The sequence below is a fragment of the Lissotriton vulgaris genome, unplaced genomic scaffold (genome assembly GCF_964263255.1).
Source record: "Lissotriton vulgaris unplaced genomic scaffold, aLisVul1.2 SCAFFOLD_959, whole genome shotgun sequence".
NCBI classification, from domain to species: Eukaryota; Metazoa; Chordata; class Amphibia; order Caudata; family Salamandridae; genus Lissotriton; species Lissotriton vulgaris.
Window position 1 is genome coordinate 403,884 of NW_028250762.1, and position 20,935 is coordinate 424,818.

Below are 20,935 nucleotides of genomic sequence, written 5' to 3' on the forward strand. Positions count from 1 at the left end.
ACTCTTTCTCCTACAGACCATGAAGGTGTGTATAAAATATTAAACAAAAGTTAAAATTCAATTGCTCCCACAACCAAAAATTAGCAAACAAACCCCATAGTAAATAAAGCAAGACGTGCTGTAAGACATTAAACAGCATTTAAGGTCACAGTTGAAAACGTATACTGCATTGAAACACTTCCAGTATTATGTGCATTATGTTTTAACATAGTAATAATAAAGACTTGAATACTATTAGTCTCCCTTGGATGAGTCAGACCTTCATATCACCTGAAGAACTTAGCTGCATGTACACCAACGCTGAGGGGCAACACAAGTGCTTACAGAATTGAAAGCTGAAAACAGCATAATTTATACTTTTTCACACCTTCACTTATTCCATAACAACCACCATCAGGACAGCTGAACCTCTACCTACACAATTATCCCAAGGTTGACAACCACTCATCAGAAGAAAACCCTCAACTTTGTGCCACCAGTAATACCCATTTTACTAGGCTTCCGCAGCCTCGTCCTTGTGTATTCACTAACCCAATTACTGCACATGTGCACTAGAAAGAGGTTTGTAGTAGATTAAGTCTACATGTAAGAAGACATAAAAAGTCCAAAACAAATAAAAGCATAGCACCAAAGACTGATCCGCAAGCCACATTGTCCTAGAATATTGGTGAATATGAAGCTTACTTGTAATAGTCATTAGGTCAGGATTTAATTTTATGCTTACCCAAATTAGTACAGTACATTTTTAGATTTATGTTCTCCTGTCACTCTTAACTCAAATTATTTAGTATAAAGTGATTTGCAGGCTGTATTCCAACCATTTTCTAAACTCTAACCAGCTGCGATTGTGTGCCGATGAAGTTTCAAAAAGTGTTGCAGCAACCCTTTGGTGGTGGGGGGTCAGAGGAGGTAGGCAACTTAAAAAACAACAACAATTTATCATATTTAAATAAATTAAAGATTAAAACCTCATACCTGTTACTCTATTTGCTAAAAACAAGCACCATCTCTAAACCTATGGGGCAATCTGCCAACTGGTTGCAACCAAACTGAAACCTCTTTGCTTGTTGATCTCCTTGATAGCAAGAATTACTTTGCCAAGACACCTTTTAAAGACTAAGAAAATATTAATGACAAGGGATGGGCTCGCTCCAGACACTAGTTAACGAGCGCTTTCCATCAAAACCTACAACTTGACTGAATCCGCAGGTTGAGTCTCTCTTGAAATTCAGAAACTAGTTTTTGAAAATGGTGCCTGTTTATTTTTTTAAAGGTTTTTATTGAACCAAACATTCACATTGGCAGTTATGACATGAATCACACATTGATGTTACGATCATTGAAATAAATAGGATCAAATATGCATTTCTTATAGAGGCAGTAATACATCCCTTTCACCGTCAGTTTACAATTCCACTAAAGTACCCTATCTTAATCCCCTTCTCCCTCACTAGCTGAACTATTTATGTCCTCCTCCGGCAGCGGTTCGCATATTTCCCCTCGGAAACCATTCCAGGGAGTCCAGATTTTATTCCACTTGCGTGGGCTCCCCCTGTTTGCGTATACTGTGCGTTCTGTAATCATTACCAGGTCAATGTTTTTACACCACGTTGCCAACGTGGGCAGATCTGCTGCGCCCCATTTCTGCGCAATATCTCTCTTTGCAATCATAATGCCTATCGTTCCCCAAGTCGGTCAGTGTCGAGTGAGGTCATTAGGGTCCCATATATTCAGAATACATTTTCGTGGTTCAGGTAGAAGGGATATTTCTAGTGTTTGTGATATGGTGCGCATCACCTGTCGACTGTTGTCTTTTTGGAACCTTAGTCGCTTTAAGAGAGGGTGTGAAAATGTGCCAGCTCATGTGTTGGGCTAGGATATAGGTGTTTCTGTCCTACTTTTCAAAGTCTGGCCATCAGCTGCTTCTAGCGCTCACTAGGTGCTGAGAGGAATCAGTTAGAAACATCCACTGTTGTCGCTAACACAACTTCAGTTTCTAAATGTGTTACGGGTGGAAATTTTCTTTCAATGATTGGGTGGCCGTGCTCATGGCATACAGCCATGTGTATCATGAGGCCATGAGGCACAAAAAAGCAGAGATCTTGTCCAGTGCCTTTTGAAAGACAAGTGATGCGATATAATGAGATAATGAGATAAAATGTGACTTCCGCCGATTTACAGATCTTTCGCATGCTGAAAAAATGTAGAACAACATTTCTATGCAAAAATATAGGTTCCACAAACCATCTGTTCTCTGAAACCATGCTTTCATTTTCAAAAACTACTGCCTGAAGCATTTTCACCACTCTCAACTAAGAGCAATCACCGATTGGAAGATGTCAAAGTAACTTTAAGTAGAACCACATGCCAGCAAAATAACCACCAAGGTTAGCTCAGTCCCAAAATTTTGTCCCACTAGACTCCCATCCAGGAAGTAAAACTCTGGCGTCGAAAGAAAAGAGAAAGCCACCATCACCACAACATGCTTCCTTGGCTTTTCCCTGTTCTTTATGGGTTACCATCCTTTCAATGAAACTTACACTGCATTTGCACAATGTTAGGATTCCACTAGCTTCACGCGGATTGTTCTCAATATTGCATTCTTTTTCAAAGGAGCCGGGCTCAAATTGGGTTCAAGGAAGGCTTTCCTTTAGGGAAGGCACGCATGGGTGAGGTGCGAAGCATTACTCAGAACAAGAGGAAGTAGAAAGAAAGTACAACTCTATTTTGCTCACCTTTAGGTTTATTTGTCAGATAGCCACTAAGTAGGTGGTTATAGGAAATGTATACTGGACAATGCTGTGGTTTTGACAATTCATTCTCTCAACACTCATGTAACCACTGTGCACCCACTATAGCAACCTCATATTTTGATGTCCTTTACTTTCTCACCTCCGCTGCCTAATCTTTTTGTCCTTGCACTCTCCAAAGCCATGCCTTTCTTTCTATCCTACGCACCATTCTAATCATCTGCCATGCCAAGCAAACACTGACATGCAAGCAGGGCAGTTCAAATAATTTAATTTATATTCAGTGCAAAGGGAAGCACAGTAGCAGTTCCTAGGTCATGAAGAACACCACATGCCACATAATTCAAGATGAGATAATTCCCATCAAGCTGACATTGCTGGGCTCGACTCAACACCAATGGGATCAAATGTGCATTACTTAATTGTGGCTGAATGAAGATTACAAAATAAACAAATAAGTATAAAAAGAAGGTACCTTCTGTCTATGCGTGACTTGAGGGCAGCCGGACCATCATAGTGGGCAGAAAATTGTCACATGACGAATATGCCAAAAACACTAGATCACGTAAAATATATTGCCTCTTTGGAAAGGTGAGGCTTAGAGGACCTCTTTCCGCAACGTGAACCGGAGAGCATCAAGAATAAAGTGTCAAGTGCTAAAATCAAACATGCACACTTACAACAAGCACACACTAAGAGGTTGATTCAGTCATTACATTAATTTTCTTACCATATGTACTTCTAGTTAATACATTCTTGTTATTTTTTAAAGTTACTTTGCCTGGAAATTATGTTAAATATCTCTTGAACTGTTTTGTTATTTTTTAAGCAGTGTGTGAGGTGAAAGAGATCTGCCTTGGCATTAAAGAACAACAAATAAGCCAGTAAGTAATCTCATTATCTTGCTTAGCTCTCCTCAAAGACAAAGAAAATACAACAACATACTCCAGAATTGAATGCAGAAGATGAAAAACTAGTAAAGAGTCTCTCTAGAAGAGACAGATGGCATTTAGGATTAGTTCAGGGACTAGTTGAGCAGGAAAATGCTGCTATAAACTTTAAACTCCTTTCATTGAACATAGCAGGAATCCGTTCCAAACTAGGGAACGAGGATTGGTTAGGTTTCATCAAAGGCTTTGATCTCTTATACTTACAAGAAACCTGGTCTTTAGATGACATATTTATTGACGGTTACATCTCTTTCTGTTCCTTCAACTCCATCCCCAACAGGGAGAGCTAAGGGTGATGTGGTGGTACTTACTGCGGTAAAATATGGACCTATAGTAGCCAAATGTAAATGTAGTGTTGCTTGTATAGCACACGTATCACCCCAGACGTGGCATCAAGGCGCTGTAAGCATACCGCTGAGGAACCCTTCCTGGCCTCTACCTGTGAATTGCCCACTCCTGGGCACCCCCAGGGTGAAGCCAGGCATCCCAGCGCTGTTGGGGCCGTTATGGAGATTAAGCAAGCTATTGCCCAGAGTTCCAGCGTGGGGCTCATGATTAAATTAGGCACCAAGGCGAGAATTATCAGGTCCGAGGAAATTGAGCCCAAGACCCGCAGAGGCGGGAATTGAACCCTGGTCCCGGGCCAGACCTCTGCATCAGGGTCTGCCACTCTAACCATTGAGTAACACTTCTCCACTGTATAAAATGTATAAGTGTGTCCCCTTGGTTCCAATTGATAAGGACCCCGTGTCTGGCTAAACTGTCAAGGAATAGAGTCTCTGCAAATGGAAATTACCCAAGCCACTATGAAATGGCAACTACTATGTATTTCATGGGTTGGGAATTTTAATTGTACAATTTGTGAGTTCAGCTCTCATCGGGTGTGCGGGCTGGAGGACAACAAGGGTCAGCTCCTGGCTCATTTCATTCACTCTCCTCAGGGTGAAGCTTTAAACTCCATTCTTGTAGCAAATGATTTAAGTTTCTTAAACAATTAGGATTGTAACTCTCTCACGCAGTACCCAACGTTTACTGGGGGTGGGAGGGCTAGGTCCAGTTTACCGCTCTTGTTCAGGATTTCAAGGTCAAACCAAATTGTGCAAGTGAACATCATCCTCTTATTGCCACTTTTAACTTCAAACCAAAAATGAGGCATAGCGATGAACGCCCTATCCATTTTAACCCTAACAAAGGAATTAGACTTAATTGGGGACAGGTAAACCTGTTGAAATTTGAGAAAATTATTATAAGCAACTATAACTTAATAAATGTATGCTTGCCATCTGATTCCTCCTCCGTAGAGCTGGTTCGGGCCTTCAAGCTACTGTGCTGTGATGTAACCCAAAGATTGACCAGGAAGGCCACTCAAAAGCAACCGCCAGAGGCGTGATGGTTCAATTCTGAATGCTCCAAGGCCCATAAGGTATTAAAAGAAGCTTTACCCTCTACCCCCGTGATGGAAAGCTAATTAAAATCACGAGGAACAAATATAAAAAGGTGATTGAAGATAGAAGGATCTGAGGAGGAGGGCGTGGGTGGACCTGGAAAAAGCAGGCTCTTTAAAAGATTCCAAAACATTCTGGGAAATCATAAATCGCCCATTGTTTACTGAAAAAGTGAGTCAGATGGGCTCTTTGATCCTAGGTGAGACATGGGAAGCCCATTTTTTACGTATTTTTTAATCCCTTACACAAGGTGCTAGTGGAAGAAACAGGGGTAATACCCATTGACCTAACCTTAGCCACACAACTTAGTTTATCAATCACAGTTGAGGAGGTGGAGGTGCCTTGAATACAGGGCATATGCCTGAAAACCCCTGGAACAGATCGGGTGCTCCTCAACCTTTTTAAAAGTAATCCTAAATTGTGGGCAAAGTTGCCAACAAATGTTTTTATAAAGCAGCCATTATTGGCCCATTGCCAGCGTCGTGGAAGGAGGCAATCGTGGTCCTAGTCTTCAAAAAAGGCGATAGAAGTGACCCGGCATGCGATAGGTCCATCTCATTGATGGACGCAAAAGTAAAAGTTTTGGGCAGGGTCCTTCTTGCACGCCCAGAAGACTGGGCAACAACTAAGGGGATTATGTCCAATATACAGTAGGATTTTAGGAGGGAATGCAGAACTGAGCAGTGCCTTAATCCTTAATAGGCACGTTGGGTCCATGAAGAGCTCTATTCATATGGCCTTCATGGACTTATCTGGCACCTTCAATACTATCAACCAAGATAAACTATGGGCCATGATGGGAGGCATGGGTGCTGAAAAAGCCTTAGCAACCCTTCTCTGTGGGCTTCTTCCAACACAACAGTCACTGTAAGATATGGTAGTTAAGGGGCGAAAACTCAACCAATCATTTCAACTGAGGGAGTTAGGCAAGGATGTAGTTTAGCCACTTTTTTATTTTAAATTTACAAAAATGGTCTGGAGGGTTTCTTATTAAATAGGGAACTTAATTTCCCCAAAATAGGCAACACTTCTGCTCTTCTCTTATATTATGCAGAAGATACAGTTTTATTAGCAAAGACAGCCATGAGCTTGCAGAGAACTCAATGCTTTAACTGACTTTATGACCTTTCTCAAGTTACTAGTTAATTTTGATCAAATCATACATAATGGTATGTGGTCGTAAAACCACTAAATCTAAAACGTTTAGTGTCCAGGGTAAGGAGATATTGTTAACTTGGTCTATCTCATACCTGGCCAATCTGTTTAAAATTGGTTCCAATTTCAGGAAATTAGTAATCACCTGAGCGTAGCAGACAAGTAGGGCTGTAGATGCATTATTTTGTTTTGCCAGCAAACCAGGGCACAAGCCTGTGAAGGAAATAATGACCCTTCACAGAGCTAAATGGCTGCCTATTGCCACGTATGGGGCGGGGGGTTGGGGCCATCATAAAAACCATCAGCTCCTAGTAATTGAAAATAAATTTATTAAAAGATTATTGATGCTACCGAAAAGTGCTCCTACCCTATTTTGCCATACAGAATTTGAATTAGAGTTCATTGAAGACCGTATAGGCAGTACCCCTTTGCTTTTATGGGTTAAGATTTGGCTCTCAGATGATTTAATGTTTTCAAGAGATAGCAGCAGAGACTGCTTAAAACCAGAAATTTTTTTAAATGTTTCCTGGTTCGATTATCTGAGGAGAAAACATCAGGAGATCGGTTTTGAACACCTTTTTGAAAACCCTGAAAGTATTCCTCCAAATGCCAAGATAATTATTAAAGAGGTATCACACTAGGGGTAACATGCGTGATTGTCAGCATCATGGCAATATGGGAGAGCCTCGCCTGTTACCCGCCCCTCTACAATTTTCTTTAACTTTTTCCATCAACTTTCAGTTACGATTTTATTTAGCAAAGGTTTTGTTTATGCACAGCACTTTCTGCTGGCATTTCCACACCATGGAGGGTGGTCAGACAGGCTTACGTCTTGTCCTTGTGATAATTCCTCAAGTCAAAGCACTATGCACTTTGTATTATTTTGCACATTGTATAAATCGGTGAGAATTAGATTAGTATTGCCATTATTAAGGAACATTCGCCCTTGTTCGTATATTGATGGTTTTAATTTTTTACAGTCATTAGTAGCTGCTGAAATATGCTCTGCAGTAGTTATTTATATAAGGGGGTTCTATTGAGATTAGGAAACACTATGAGTACAATTGTATGAAGACCATTAAGATAACAGTTTGCACCTCAACTGACTTTTTATGAAAAGAATGACCTGATATAGCTGGAATTTTATGATTAGTTTTAGATTTCAATGTGGTTTTTTGATGTATTTTTTCTTGTGATGCTGTTAATCTTTTTATGGTTTTCACAACCGAAATAAAGTTATTTTGACTTGACATGAAGTCCTACACCATTTTCCTCTGATGATGCCTAACATGTAAACCACACTTAACCATCTTGTGTATTTGTTTGCTTGTATATGTCATTTTCACGTGCAGTGTTTTCCTTCCAATTGTTCCATTAGTATGGATAAATAAAGCAATACAGAATTTGCAAATCAGAGACAAAAAGCGTCGCTGAGCGAGTGCCGCCTTGGAAACTCCAACACGCAGAACTGCTGCCACTGGGCATTCTCTTCGGTGGCAAATAGATCTAACCAAGGCTCTCCCCACTGCTGAAATAGGCCTTGCACCACCTCCGAGTGAAGACGCCATTCATGATCCATCATGCACAGGCGGCTGAGTTCGTCCTCCCTGGCGTTCAGGGAACCTGCCAGGTGTTGATACACCAGAGATATACCCTTGACATAGGTTTCACAACCCCACCTCGCCCTGTTTGTTGCAGTACCACATGGCGGTGGTGTTGTCCGCTGGCTGGCGCGGAAAATAAATAACTGACGTCAGCGCGCAGGGGCGGCGTCTAAGTAAACACCGTGACGTCATTCCGGCGACCACAAGGACGGACACAGAGTCTACTGACGCCACCTACCGATGCGCAGGGGTATTGCCAAGAAAGAATTTCTCCGGATCCAGTCTGACTCCGGGGGGCAATTCTAAGGTAAGCAATCTATTACTACAGTCTCTTTCAGATATGAATATCCTTTAAGTGTAAAATGTTTTTAAGTTTTGATTTTCCCTAACTGAGAATATTTGGGGGGAAATCTACAACCTTTGTGGGAACTTAAATACACTCTCTAGACTCTTCAGAAAATTTGCTATTTCAAAATATTCGCTGTTTTATATAGGTTGGCTAGTTCAAAGCTCAAATCCTAAATAACAATTGGCTTATTTTCCATTTTATCATCCATCTCTTAGAGCTTCGCTGAGTACCACACTTGGTTATCCTAAACAAATGTATGGAGAGCCACTAAGGTATACATCTAAACAAACCAGTTGTTGAAAGTCCTTTATTTTCCTACATTAAAACATCATCTGCTTTTTCCTCTGCTTGAAAACATCCAGGAACAAACTGTGTAACACATTGTAAATTAGTCATGCATGAGGTAGAAAGGTTTCTAGAAAACGAATCATTGAACAAGACAAATATGATAGGGGCATTGTGCAGAAGGGACCTCTGGTGCAATCGTAATCGTCCAATCACTTAATTATCCTTTGGTCCACATGTTCATGAAGCCCACATAGGCCTGATAATAATTTCAGAACAGATATTGATTTTAGGTGAGAAGCCATAGGACGTTTTTCAAACTACACATTTTCTAAATTCTCACCCTGCTGAGAATTAACACAGGATGTTTCCAGGTGTTGCAAACTTAGGGCGATAACTTCAAACAAAATAAAAGCAGATTTACCTGTGGCACAAGATCGGTTGGTTGGTTATCTTTTTAATATAAATACATTATTCAGAGAATATCACATTTTAGAACTTTAGAATGTTGGGCGCTCCAATTAAAAACGATGGATTTGGGCCCAGATCTTTGGACTGGGGTGAATGTGCGACATTGATCCACATTCGGTCCATCACCTGTTTTGTTTGCAAATTCCGCCCTAAGTGCGCTGGGGATGCTCAGACGTGGGTCCCAGGCATTCCACACCACAGGATTCAAGCTAGCCGGGCTGATGAGAGGTGTTCCCTCGAAACCGGTCCGGTCCTCGGATGCTTGATTCGGTTCTGGGAAGGACATGGTTTTTGTAGTTCGGACTGGACTGTTCCCATGGGGCACAGGGTCAGAGCTGATTTGCATATCGCCATTGTCTAACCCAGGGTGGTGTGGAGTGCAAAAAAACGATGGATTTGGGCCCAGATCTTTGGACTGGGGTGAATGTGTGACATTGATCCACATTCGGTCCATCACCTGTTTTGTTTGCCAATTAACCCGTTCAGCGCGGCGCAAATTCCTGCGCGGTGGTGAACGTTCCATTGGGCCTATGGGACCATGACGGAACGGTTCCGTCAAGAGCACAGGCCAACCGACGCTCATGACGGAACCGTTCCGCCATGAGCATGGACGGGGTTAAAACAATGGAGTGCTCCGGGCTTCTAATGGCCGGTAGCAGCCCGGAGCACCAACATTCTAATATTCGACTTCACAGCTGTGGCTCCCTGAAGCCTTTGTTTTATTTGTTAAAACATTCTGCCCTCTAGCGGCAGAATGTTCTAATAGCCGTTATAACCCAACTATGAAGGGCTATAAGGCTATTACAGTTCCGCTCCCTTGTTTAAGGCCCTCGCCTTTGGCTCGGGCCTTTAACGCTGGAGGGGGCCTTTGATAGCCGGTATAGCCCGCTACGGCAGGCTATAAGGCTATAGTACTTCTGTTTTAAAACTCATTGGCAAAGAGCTGGTAAGTAACAAATTTCAAGTAAGCAGGACTGGTGAAATTTCATGTATTTTTCAGTGTTGCTAACTTCACCAGAAAGCTTTCAATGAAAGTTTAAAAAAAGGTATGTGTGACGTCTCCATACAAAAAAAACCATAAATAAACCTATACATGCCACATAATGGTAGACAAGAAGACTTGTGGTTAACGCATGACTCAATGCTCAGTGAAATTGTCCCTGGTTATGCAATTGAATTTCGCCCCACAAAATATGAAACACAGAAAATAAATTCAACTTTACCATTGAGAAAAGGTGAACGGTGTCATCCAGAATAACAAGCTTAGATTTAGATAGGGTTCCATTTACTGCACATTTCAGGTATGTTAAATCACCCTCCTTTTCAAGGTCTCCAAAAATGTGTATAATTTCATCGCCGACCTGCAACCAAGATGCAGCACAAACACAATAGTGTCACATTTATGGGAATTCAGATACTATCCACCAGTACCTCTGACGCAGTAGGATTAAAGCATTATATGCAAGAAGAGACATTTACTCAAATGATAATATCTCACTTACCCAGAAACATCACCCTATGAGTAGCTCCCACTTACCAGTCTGAAGCCCCAAGACATCTTTACAAGCATATACTACACAAAAACCACCATAGATCATTAAGCAATCTTTTGCCACACTGCACTTATTAGCCACGGCCTTTTATAAAGGGCAACAAGGCAATCACAATCCTAGAACCGAGATTGATGATTGGTCTCGGTCCATTACTACCATCATGGTCCCACTAATCTGGTGATAAACCTGTAAAGCATCAAACTGAAAAGGATATTAAAAATTAATGCTACTGTTTTGTTCTATTGTAATAACCTACAAGTCTCGTGAACACAATCCTACCTCATTGACACCATTTACCCAGAGAGATCCTTCTCAAGTGAACTAGTTAACCACATATTACAGAATTCAATGTCTTTGTATTTCGTTCATTGTTACCAACACTGTGTGTCACCAACTATCTGTGAGAAGTACTATGGAATGATTACTGTCTCAAATAGGCGATGCTGCACTTATTTGTGGCCTGATATATATTGCAGAGTTCTTGATTATTTTCTTTGTATTGAAACTCTGATGCTTACTAAGAACTTGGCTAATTATTTTCCTACCCTTTATTCTACTCAACTGATCCATTCGGTAAAAGCAGAAGAGGTGAAATGGCTCCAATATATTTGCAGCTCTTTCAAGATTTCTCATTTATTGACCTTTATTTCTTTTATTTTTCACCTTTTGTGACAAAAAATTTACAATTACACCGCAAAGATTAAAATCTTCAATGTGTTTTGCTCACACCAAGTAGGATAACGTAATTAATATGATGTACTTACTTTATGTACCTAGTTGACTTTCCCAATTTTAAATTAACATGAGGTTGTCTAATGTGGGCAAACAGGGAGTTATACCATGTCCTAAAGTGACGCAAGTTTTACACGCTGGAGAAATAGAAAGACACATCAACATTTTCATATATTTTTGCACTGAAAGGATATTATACAACAAAGTAAAATGTGCTCCAGTTCTATAACTATTGCACTGAGAGGCCTGAACTAAGCAATACTGTATAGTACAGTGTGTTACAATAGAGATTGATAAACAAAATGTACAGTTCATGAACTTTTATAAACTTCATCAGTTCAAAGACAGTCAGATAAGATGAAAGTAAGTCCTAATTTACCTGCATAGTGTAAGACCCATCTTGATTGTAAGCAATCCCAATTTCCACTTCTATTTAACAGAAAATAGATCAGTAAGAATACATTGAAGAAGATGGTTCTAAATCACACTCACCAATGGTAATCTAAGATCCGCTTTCGGAAGCAGCCAAATTACTATTTTTCTTTATGAATAGGTGTGCTAAAGCAATATTTTGTAGGCTTACGTTAAACAGGTTCACAATTAACTAAAAGATTTCTACAAAAGTGATGCGAGGAGATTTAATTTTAGGCCTACTCTGAAGGTACAACAGAATTTGTCAAGACCATGTTTGTTGTGAATAGAACATAGTTTTGATGCCACTTTTTCAATGCAGAAATTAATATGTATATATTTTAAGCAAAATCCTCAACCAGGAAGGAGGGTTTCCATGAGTATAGTTTAATTCCTCCGGCCCATAAGAGGCAAAGTTGAACTATAATCTCATTTAATTGGAAAGGCTATTGTATGTAATACCATAAGGTGCTCTACTGATTACGTTTTTTTTACTATAGCATCCCCTAAGCAGCCTAATTATTTGACTTATGAGTGTAAAATGAATTACCATCAGCAAAGTTTGGATTGACTGTGGTTTCATTTAAGTTTGAAGTGGGTGGTTGTCCACCACACCACAAATCATCTCTACATGACAGTTGCCACGACCTATCAGAATGTATTCCCGCACTTCTTAGAGGAGAACCTGGTGTCCAGGCGGCAAAAGCTTCACCTCCTCTACAGGGCTTGATTTGAATGGGTCTTGAACCACAATATTTCATCACCTTTAACGTCAATGAGGAGTTAGCCATTGACAGTATGTGATAGCAACACATTACCAACAGTTACGTATTTAAGAGATTTTATACTACAGCACCACATACCAACAGTGGCAGCTTTGTAGCAACCACAAGGGATCATTCAAAATGGCACCCAAAAGATGAAGAACATTTTGAAGTTTGAAAGGAAAGAAGCTCAAGTCTCTGGGCCCCAGCAGAATTTCCGAAGAAATTCATTCATTACTGCAAATGGAAATTGGACAATGTGCTGAAAAGTGCATGTCACTAGACTGAAGACTTCTGCCCTTGCTTCTGTTTTTACAAAGAAAGGGACTGACTACAGCATACGAGTTGCAGTTCAACACTTACTATTTTCACCATCTAGAAGAGTCATATTTCTAGTGTAGCAGACATTCAGTCTTCTCCCACTACTGGATGCAAATGGTGAAAACTGATCTGTAAAATATAAAACAGAACACTATATTAGCCAACGGCTGGGTTACACCCACAGCGATGTAGCTATAATCATGAAATCCGAGTTGAATGGCAAGCTCTTCTGCTTTGCTTGGAGTGCAGGTGTAAGAGGAAAGCAACCAATAGGCATTACCTAGTTTGTTACCAGGCCTCCACCCCGCCAAAACCAACAATCAGTTATCCTTCTAAGCTTCTAGGTGTCAGGAAGAACTCTTTGCGCTCATGGAGGTATTGTGTCAGGAGTACAGAAGCAAATATCTCCCATCTTTCATTCCTTTCTGAAAGTTTTCTGTGTTGAGACAATTTCTGTCAACCACTGCTCAAACTGCAGCTCCCTTATTCTCAATGAAGTCTGCTCGGGGACCCAATTATTCTCTTGCCACCCTTATTCAACTATGCGGTTGCAATTACAACCTTTCAATTTGATTACGGCCACTACAAATCCATGTAATATGAGAATGTCTAACAACAATACAGTCAGCAGTTCCAAAACAAAGACCAGCACAGCTCTGCCACTACCGGAGAGCAGCAGTCTACCTTTTCCAAGTCTGAAAACCATGGACAGCCCTATAAATGCACCCAATTCTCTCAAGATGCACCCTGGCCTTTTCTAGTACTAAGACATATCTAATGGTCCGTGCATGTAAGTTGTAAAGAGCACCCAATTACCTTTCGTTCTAGAATTTGCACACAAATTTCCTAACATAATTTAACTAATGCATGCTCTCAACTGTCTCTCCCATCTTTAGCTCTAACAAGAAATAAAAAGTGCTTTGGTGTGCAATGTGTTAGATTAAGGACACCCTCCTGGCAGGCAGTCTCGGTGCATTGAGCGCCAAATGATTGTGACTTGAAAGTTTATGATGAAGGGCAGTGAAACCTATAGAATCTCTGACTTGGAAAACCACATGTAGGGCCTCAAGAGATGGAAGTAAGCATTGATTGTTGCTAATTTAGATAGGTCTAAACTTCATGGTGAGAGGGAGGTTAGAAAGCATTAACTCCAAACTACGTCCCAGTCATTCACGCGCACTAAACAAGGAAGAACAGTTCAAGGGAAAGAAGTGCACAAAGTAAGGTCACCTGCCTCATTTGAGAATAATAAAGATATTCTTCCATCCAACAATTTTTGTTCTGTGGGTAAGGTTTTATTTCTTTACCATGTAGAAGGTGGGAATGTGCTTTTACTAATCTTACCCAACTGGGTTCAGTCACAATTAATATTTGTTATAAATTCATCAGAAGACCATATAATGGCTTTAGGAAGTTCAAATAAATTACTCTAAACCTCTACAATGTCTGGCCCTTTGGAAGCCATGTTAAAATTAAATGGGCATGCTTCAGCTAAAAAGCTCTCATTTAGAAGCAACTAGTTTATCTGGAATCATTAGTAGTTTGTGCATAATTCAGAGTATGAAGCTTTAGCGCCTTAAGATTCCCTGAAACAGCAAAGCCTATTCTAATAATTGGGCTTTGCCAGTATGCACCCCTTGTTTTCTAAACTTCCATGTCTGAAGTCTCTGCCATGCCCTCACCTTAATATTGTTTCAGGAAAGAATTCAAAACTTGCCTTATTAGATCTGTGAGAGTTTGTATAATAATCAATTACGTCTACTTCATTGGCAAGGAACAATGTAGTGAATGATTATTGTACTTTGTAGAAAATTGTAGGAGTGGAGTTCACTAATCTTGTTATTTTGTAAAGATTTTTACAATATCTTTTTATTGTGTTCTATCACCAAGAACAGATTTTTAAATTCCACTTTCAAACAAATGAAAAAAAACACAACTGCTTTGCTAACAAGTTATCAAATAGACATATTGGGGGGCAGTTCCCTAAACGGACAAAACAGTGAGTTTCTGTTACTAGTTTAGTGTTACTTAATTAACTCCATCATTGTGTATCACTATCTGGAATATTCCTCAAGAACAGTTCTAATAAGAATAATTAACATTCTCTGGGTTTGGACATTTTTAAACAAAGTTAAATGGAGATGCACTTAAAGACTGAATCAACATCTGCTGTGATATCAAAATACAAACAATATCTTTGTGGAGGTGTGAAGAGAAGCCAATGTGGCAGGATTGCAAGTCTCTAGGAATTATTCTGATTGACTAAAAGGAGACTCGGTCTACTAGGAAAAACTCTCAGCAATCACACAGTAGAGGACAATGTAGTGTACTAGGTACCTGGAAAGTGGTATTCTTGTAACCTCGTTGGCAATAATGTTGTAACAAAGCACAGTTGATGTGATGCTATCAAAATCTGGGTAGTTTTTAGTTCAAAGTGCAAATTGTGTAAATGCAGGTAATCACTGTTCTTGAATATATAAATGAGGCCTGGGAAAATGAAAACGGGGATTCACAGATATTTGTAAACTGCAAATACATCAATATCATAATCACAAAATAATAAAATGAGAAAAATCCCATTGTAACATTTTTCTGAAGATAAACAGGACTGACAGAAACACCAATGTATGATATAATAATATTTCGGTCTCCTGACGAAATATTGTGCAAAAACTGTTTTGAAAGTAGGAAACAGTACATGTCTGTCAATGGGCTTAACTAGAGGTCATGTTAATAAGAGGAAACAAATGTTTCATACTTTTCATATATTCTTCACAAATTCACAAGCTATGCAGATACCAAATCATAAGCAACTAACACATTCTTTTAACTTTTCAAACAGGAAGCACAAACTTAATTTGGATGCATTTCAAAATAATGAACATTAATAATTACAATTGTTAGGGTGAAGGAAGAAACTATGAACCTAAACTAACATGTTAGAAAAAAATGATCTGACGCTCTGGGCTTCATCAACAACTAATAAAAAAAAGTCCTTACCACTGGTCTTTGTTTTAAAGTCTTGTGTCCTCAATCTCTCTTGAAGTATGATCCCAAGAGCAGCTCGGCAGACAATCTCAGCGGAATTTGGCTTTTTGGGTGGAAAGAGCTCATCGTAGTGTTGAGGGATGAAATTTGTATGGACATTCCCAGATTCGAACTCTGGATGACTAGCCAAACTCAGCAAAAAATCTATATTGGTGTTCAGACCGACGATCTATGCAGAAAAAACAGAATTCAAACTTTGAATGTAAGCGTTAAGTTTAATTTACGCTTCATTATGCAATTAAATGTGTCCTTGGTGTTCGCTTCCATCACCTACATTGTACTGACGTAAGCAGTACTTCAACTTCATTAGTGCAGCTTGACGATCTTCTGCCCACACAACCAACTTAGCAATCATGGGATCATAATGCACAGACACCTCGTCACCTGCAAGTTCAACAGAAAGGGAATTATTTTGCTTAGGTCAAAGAAAGTCAATAAAACAGAAGAGAAAGGGTGTTATTAACATCTTCCCTTATACGTGGGATTAGTAGAATGCCAGCTAGGAAAGACGACACTGGATAGAAACAACACTTCTATACCCTAATCAGACACATTTGACATGTAAAATACTACAAAACACAGCTATGGCACCTCTTTGGTATAAACCTTTGGCTTATTAGTAGATTGACTATCAGGCCTTGAGCTGGCCAAGGGACAAAAACTGTTGCTTGACCTGATGTTTAAATTGCTAGGTATCAATATCAATTGAGGCACTGGCATCCATGACCTACTTCACTTGTCCTCAGCTACCGCAATAACTAGGCAGATCACAAGTTACAAATTATTGAATGTTGCTGTTGCTCAAGGACCCAAACGTAATGCCGGAGTCATTTCATGGTTAAGGTGGGTGAGGAATACACTTAGTGAGATGGGTAGGAGTAGGTTATGGACCAACCCAGGGGACATTGCTTTTCCATCAAAGGCAGAGTTTAAGGCTGCATATTGTATAATATGGTTATAACCAGGGGCTATGCGGCCCTTACTGCGCCTTCTCTGTCTAGAGCTTTTCTTGACCTAAAACATGATGCCAAGTATGAAGGCTATTGGGATTTAATTACCACCCCCAGAGAAAGAAAATTATACTACCAGTTTAGGGTGGGTTCTCTCCCGGGAACCCACAAAGGTATTTACATCAAAATGGAACACTATGAATACTAGTGTCGGTCCCCATTGTCTAGATGTGGCAGAGACAGTGATCCACATTCTAATTGCTTGTCCAGCCTACTTTAAACCTAGGCATAGATGGTTGAAATCTATGTGTCAGAACATGGGAACTAGGTCGAGCAATGAGGCTGTTAGGATTTTATCTACATCACTGGAACAGCCGGTAGTTGTTGCTGTCGCTTCTTGGCATGGGTGTGGGTTATTCGCTCAAAATCTATTAGCCCATGACAGATGCTAAGATTGTTTTGTACCGGTTCCTTGCACTATGCACTTTATATTATTTGCACTGTGCTCTTTAAATGTAGTACTGGTAGTATTTCTGGATCATCGCATGCTGAAGCTAAACATCTTAAACGGTTTATATTTCGAGGTTCTTGCTCGCTTTTATATGGTTGTAATGTGTTATTTGTATATTTATACCCATTTTGATTAATTGTTTAATTTGTAGAAATTGATGAATAATTGTATGAATTGAATTTTTAGAATTTTTTTTAATCTCACCGCTCATGTGTTAGCCATCAACTTTTGTGATTTTTAATCAAAATACAGTTTTTGAACTGAACTGAATTAAGGAACCTCTGCTCAAGCATTTTCACATCACCTTAATTTTGCCTGTTAAGTCTCCCCAAGTAGAAGAGAGTAGTCCAAATATGGATCCATTGCTTGATGCGGCTTGAAACACAAGCTGCACTTCACTAACTTAGGCATTAACTTGGTTGGGCATGCTTGTTATCGTGTCATAGTTAGTTTAGCCTATGTAGTTCAGACTGTACAGTTCCACTGAGGGTCAGGTCTAGTCTGATCTGGTTTAGGTTGGTACTTTCGTGTAATAGCACACACAAGTCAAAACAAATTATGGACTACTGTGCCAGATTGTTAGGTGTGCCTGAAAACAATCTAGGAAAGACATTACTCAATGCAGGTGATGGAGCAAGGATTCGCACGTAAAGCGACTTGCTCGTACTCATGAGCCTCAAATAAAACTAACTCTGTAATCAACATGTTTGTCTTACTAATTTCTCCCTTATTCTTTCCCCATTTGGGTGTCCGAGTGACGCTTGCTTATGTGTTTTCTAATCCTAATACGCTTGCATATAAAATGGCTGCTGCTACGCGGGAATTTCTACTGCGCATGCGTCTGTCATACCCACGTGACATGACATACTCGTAGTTCTGGAGGGAACCTTTTCACATCTGCGCACTAGTGCTAAAATGGCTGTTATATGTCCTCATATGCGAGAAGCTTGCATTGCTGCTTTCGCTAAACTGTTCGTTTTGCTTAATCCTAATGCTGTAGTTTCTATTGAAGTAATGGGTATAGTATAGAGATTCATGGCATACAGTGTAATCATTTATCACTGTATTCTAAATTGTTTCCTTTTACTTTTTATGTATCATACTCTTTGGGCCTGGGAGGTGCTTACTACTCCATTTTGGAAGTCCCTACTACGCATGACAGAAAAGGACGGAAAATGAACTTTGCAGCATTGGAACCCAGCCAGATGGCAGCAACAGACAAGATGTGCCTGGGAACCCGAACTGTGACCCAGCTAGAAGAAGCTGAACTGTACTAAAATTGCTACAATTGTATTCAATGTTATATTCACCATTGTTAACCAAAGGCATATGTCATGAGAACCTGGAATTTAAGGGGCTTGAACGGAATCTGAATAAACAGCCTGAGAAAGTCTAGAAAATAGGTGGAATGATGACCTGTCCTCCTCCTTTGTCCAATCAAAATTGGGGATCCTTACATTTGCAACATTGGGGGGTGGAACACTAACCTGAAAAATAGTATAATTAGCTTAGGTTTAGCTAGAGAAATTGTCCGACTTGTCCGATTAGCTGACCTGTCATTGACCCAACGCACTCAATAGGTGACTGAAAGCAGAGAGCTGCGGAGCACTCTGTTGGGAGGTTCGAGAACCCAATCGGGGTTTTTTGGGAAGTGAAAGTGCTGGAGAAGCACTTTGCTGATAACATTTATAACCCAGTCGGGGTTTTGGCAGATTCCTTGCAGAGAGGGAGTAGCGCAGGCGTTGCCACCGAAGCTGCGGGTGTTGGTCTTAACCTTTGATGAACCAGTCCTGATACAAATCCTGGGGTTATCCTGTCCTGATTGTCCATGAGATGCACCTTCTCGCCTACTGGCACTGAAGTCCTTGGGGTTCCTCCTATCTTTTCTATCTGACCCGTGGTCAGGGTTGGTCTTCACTCTATCTTAGGTAAATATAAGTCTGTGTGGGTGTTTGTAGATACATTTGCATTCCCTTTTTCCCATCCTGAATTTGCAAAGTTTGATTGCATATGTTCCTTTTCTTTCCCGTCCCTTGGTAAATGAGATATTCGTGTATTACTAACTATTAGTATGTCCAACTTTTTAACCCACCTTTAGTCAATACTAAATCATTTCTATATAGTATATGTTCCTTTTTCTTACCCTCCCTTTAGGAAATAAGTTGAATCTATAGAATGTTCCAACTCTTCCCTTCCCTATAGTTTAATTGTGCTGAAACCAAATTCATTTCTCCTTTTTTCAAACTGTTAAGTGTATTGCGAAAGTCTTTGGGTCTAGTATGTTCCTTTCTTTAATCAAGATATGAAAGATTGTTTTTCTAAAATTAGCATGTTCCTTGTTTTACCTTCTCTTTACTTTAAGTTCTAAATGTTTAGCATACTCTATCTTATTCATAGCTATACGCTATTCCTGATTTTAGTTATTGATAGTCTTATCGCCTTCAACTTTTTGCTCATGACATATGATGATGATGATGAGATAAAGAGTTTGAACCTACCCGACTCTGTGGTTATTATCATTGCAAATGTTATGATATTTGATTGCCTTACTTTGACTCAACTCCCTGATCCATTGTGCAAAAGTATCTAGTGTCAAAAGATTTGTAAGATACTGGTATAGGAATCAGTAATAGAAATCATAATATACTGGTAGTAGATCGTGAGTTACCCAAACAAAGGTTATATGATTTTGAAAATTATGGGCCCAGGTGAATATTCGTATAAATTCTAGTTGGGTGACCTGCGCGCTCTATCACAGGCAACAGTGCAAGCTACAAGGCCATTAGTGCCCAAAGTAACATTAAAAAAAGCCTTTGCATAATCTTGCAACAGATGAAAGTATTGACTCAGCAAAGTAGGTAATGGTCTATTGATTAGTAAACATAAAAAGATGACCCTGCTGACAAAAACACGAAAGGTGGTCTCCAACCATACATAGAACAATATGTGGTTCACGGATAAACATTTCATAGAACACAAAAAATATAGACTTAAGCACTAAGATATCACACACCTCACTCAACTATAATAAAAAATTAGTCTTTTAAATTTTTTTCGGCCTCACCCTTTCCTGCTTACCACACTGCACCCCCTTATTGTGCTACATCTTTTTCAATCCTTGCAGCTCTGCAACTAAGTGCCTAGACCCCTCTTCGTATTCCAAACTCTCCATTTGGCGGGCCTGACAGCCTTGGAGAATTTTGACTTCATTTCAATTGATTATGAGAATGTGCTTTCTCCCTTACTTAAAAACCCTGGCACTCCCTGCTTTACTTACAAAGTCTGGGAGTTTAATAGATATCCATTAACTCATATTGACACTCACATCCTTCACCTCTCATGTTAACTCTGACTGTTAAACCGTTCTAAAACGGTGACATTCCCAAAAATAGGTGTGAATATAAATGGATCACACAGAGACTTCATAACTCCATTGTAGAGTGGCGTAATGGAACCATGGTACAGTTTATACTGTTTGCGATTCCTTAATATTCCTTGATTGCGAATCGCAAATTGAGATTCGCAATCAAGGAATACCATACCATTCATTCCTATGGGCCAAGAGGTCCATAGGAATTAATAGGATTTGCACCCACAATTTGCGAGTAACCAAGAGGCATTCGCAAATTCCGGGCG

At 39.9% G+C, this 20,935-nt stretch overlaps 1 protein-coding gene across 2 annotated transcripts in view; it reads right to left on the minus strand.

Moving 5' to 3' along the window:
• The window catches only part of MCCC1 (methylcrotonyl-CoA carboxylase subunit 1), an 80,865-nt gene that overhangs the window by 17,333 nt on the left and 42,597 nt on the right, over nucleotides 1-20,935 (minus strand). For both annotated transcript variants that reach the window (XM_086950649.1, XM_086950650.1), the window contains exons 12-16: nucleotides 16,113-16,222; nucleotides 15,791-16,007; nucleotides 12,833-12,919; nucleotides 11,674-11,723; nucleotides 10,233-10,370 (exon numbers count right to left, since the gene is read on the minus strand). In XM_086950649.1, the coding sequence (XP_086806775.1) occupies nucleotides 10,233-10,370; nucleotides 11,674-11,723; nucleotides 12,833-12,919; nucleotides 15,791-16,007; nucleotides 16,113-16,222 (602 nt within the window). The remainder of the gene's footprint in view (nucleotides 1-10,232; nucleotides 10,371-11,673; nucleotides 11,724-12,832; nucleotides 12,920-15,790; nucleotides 16,008-16,112; nucleotides 16,223-20,935) is intronic.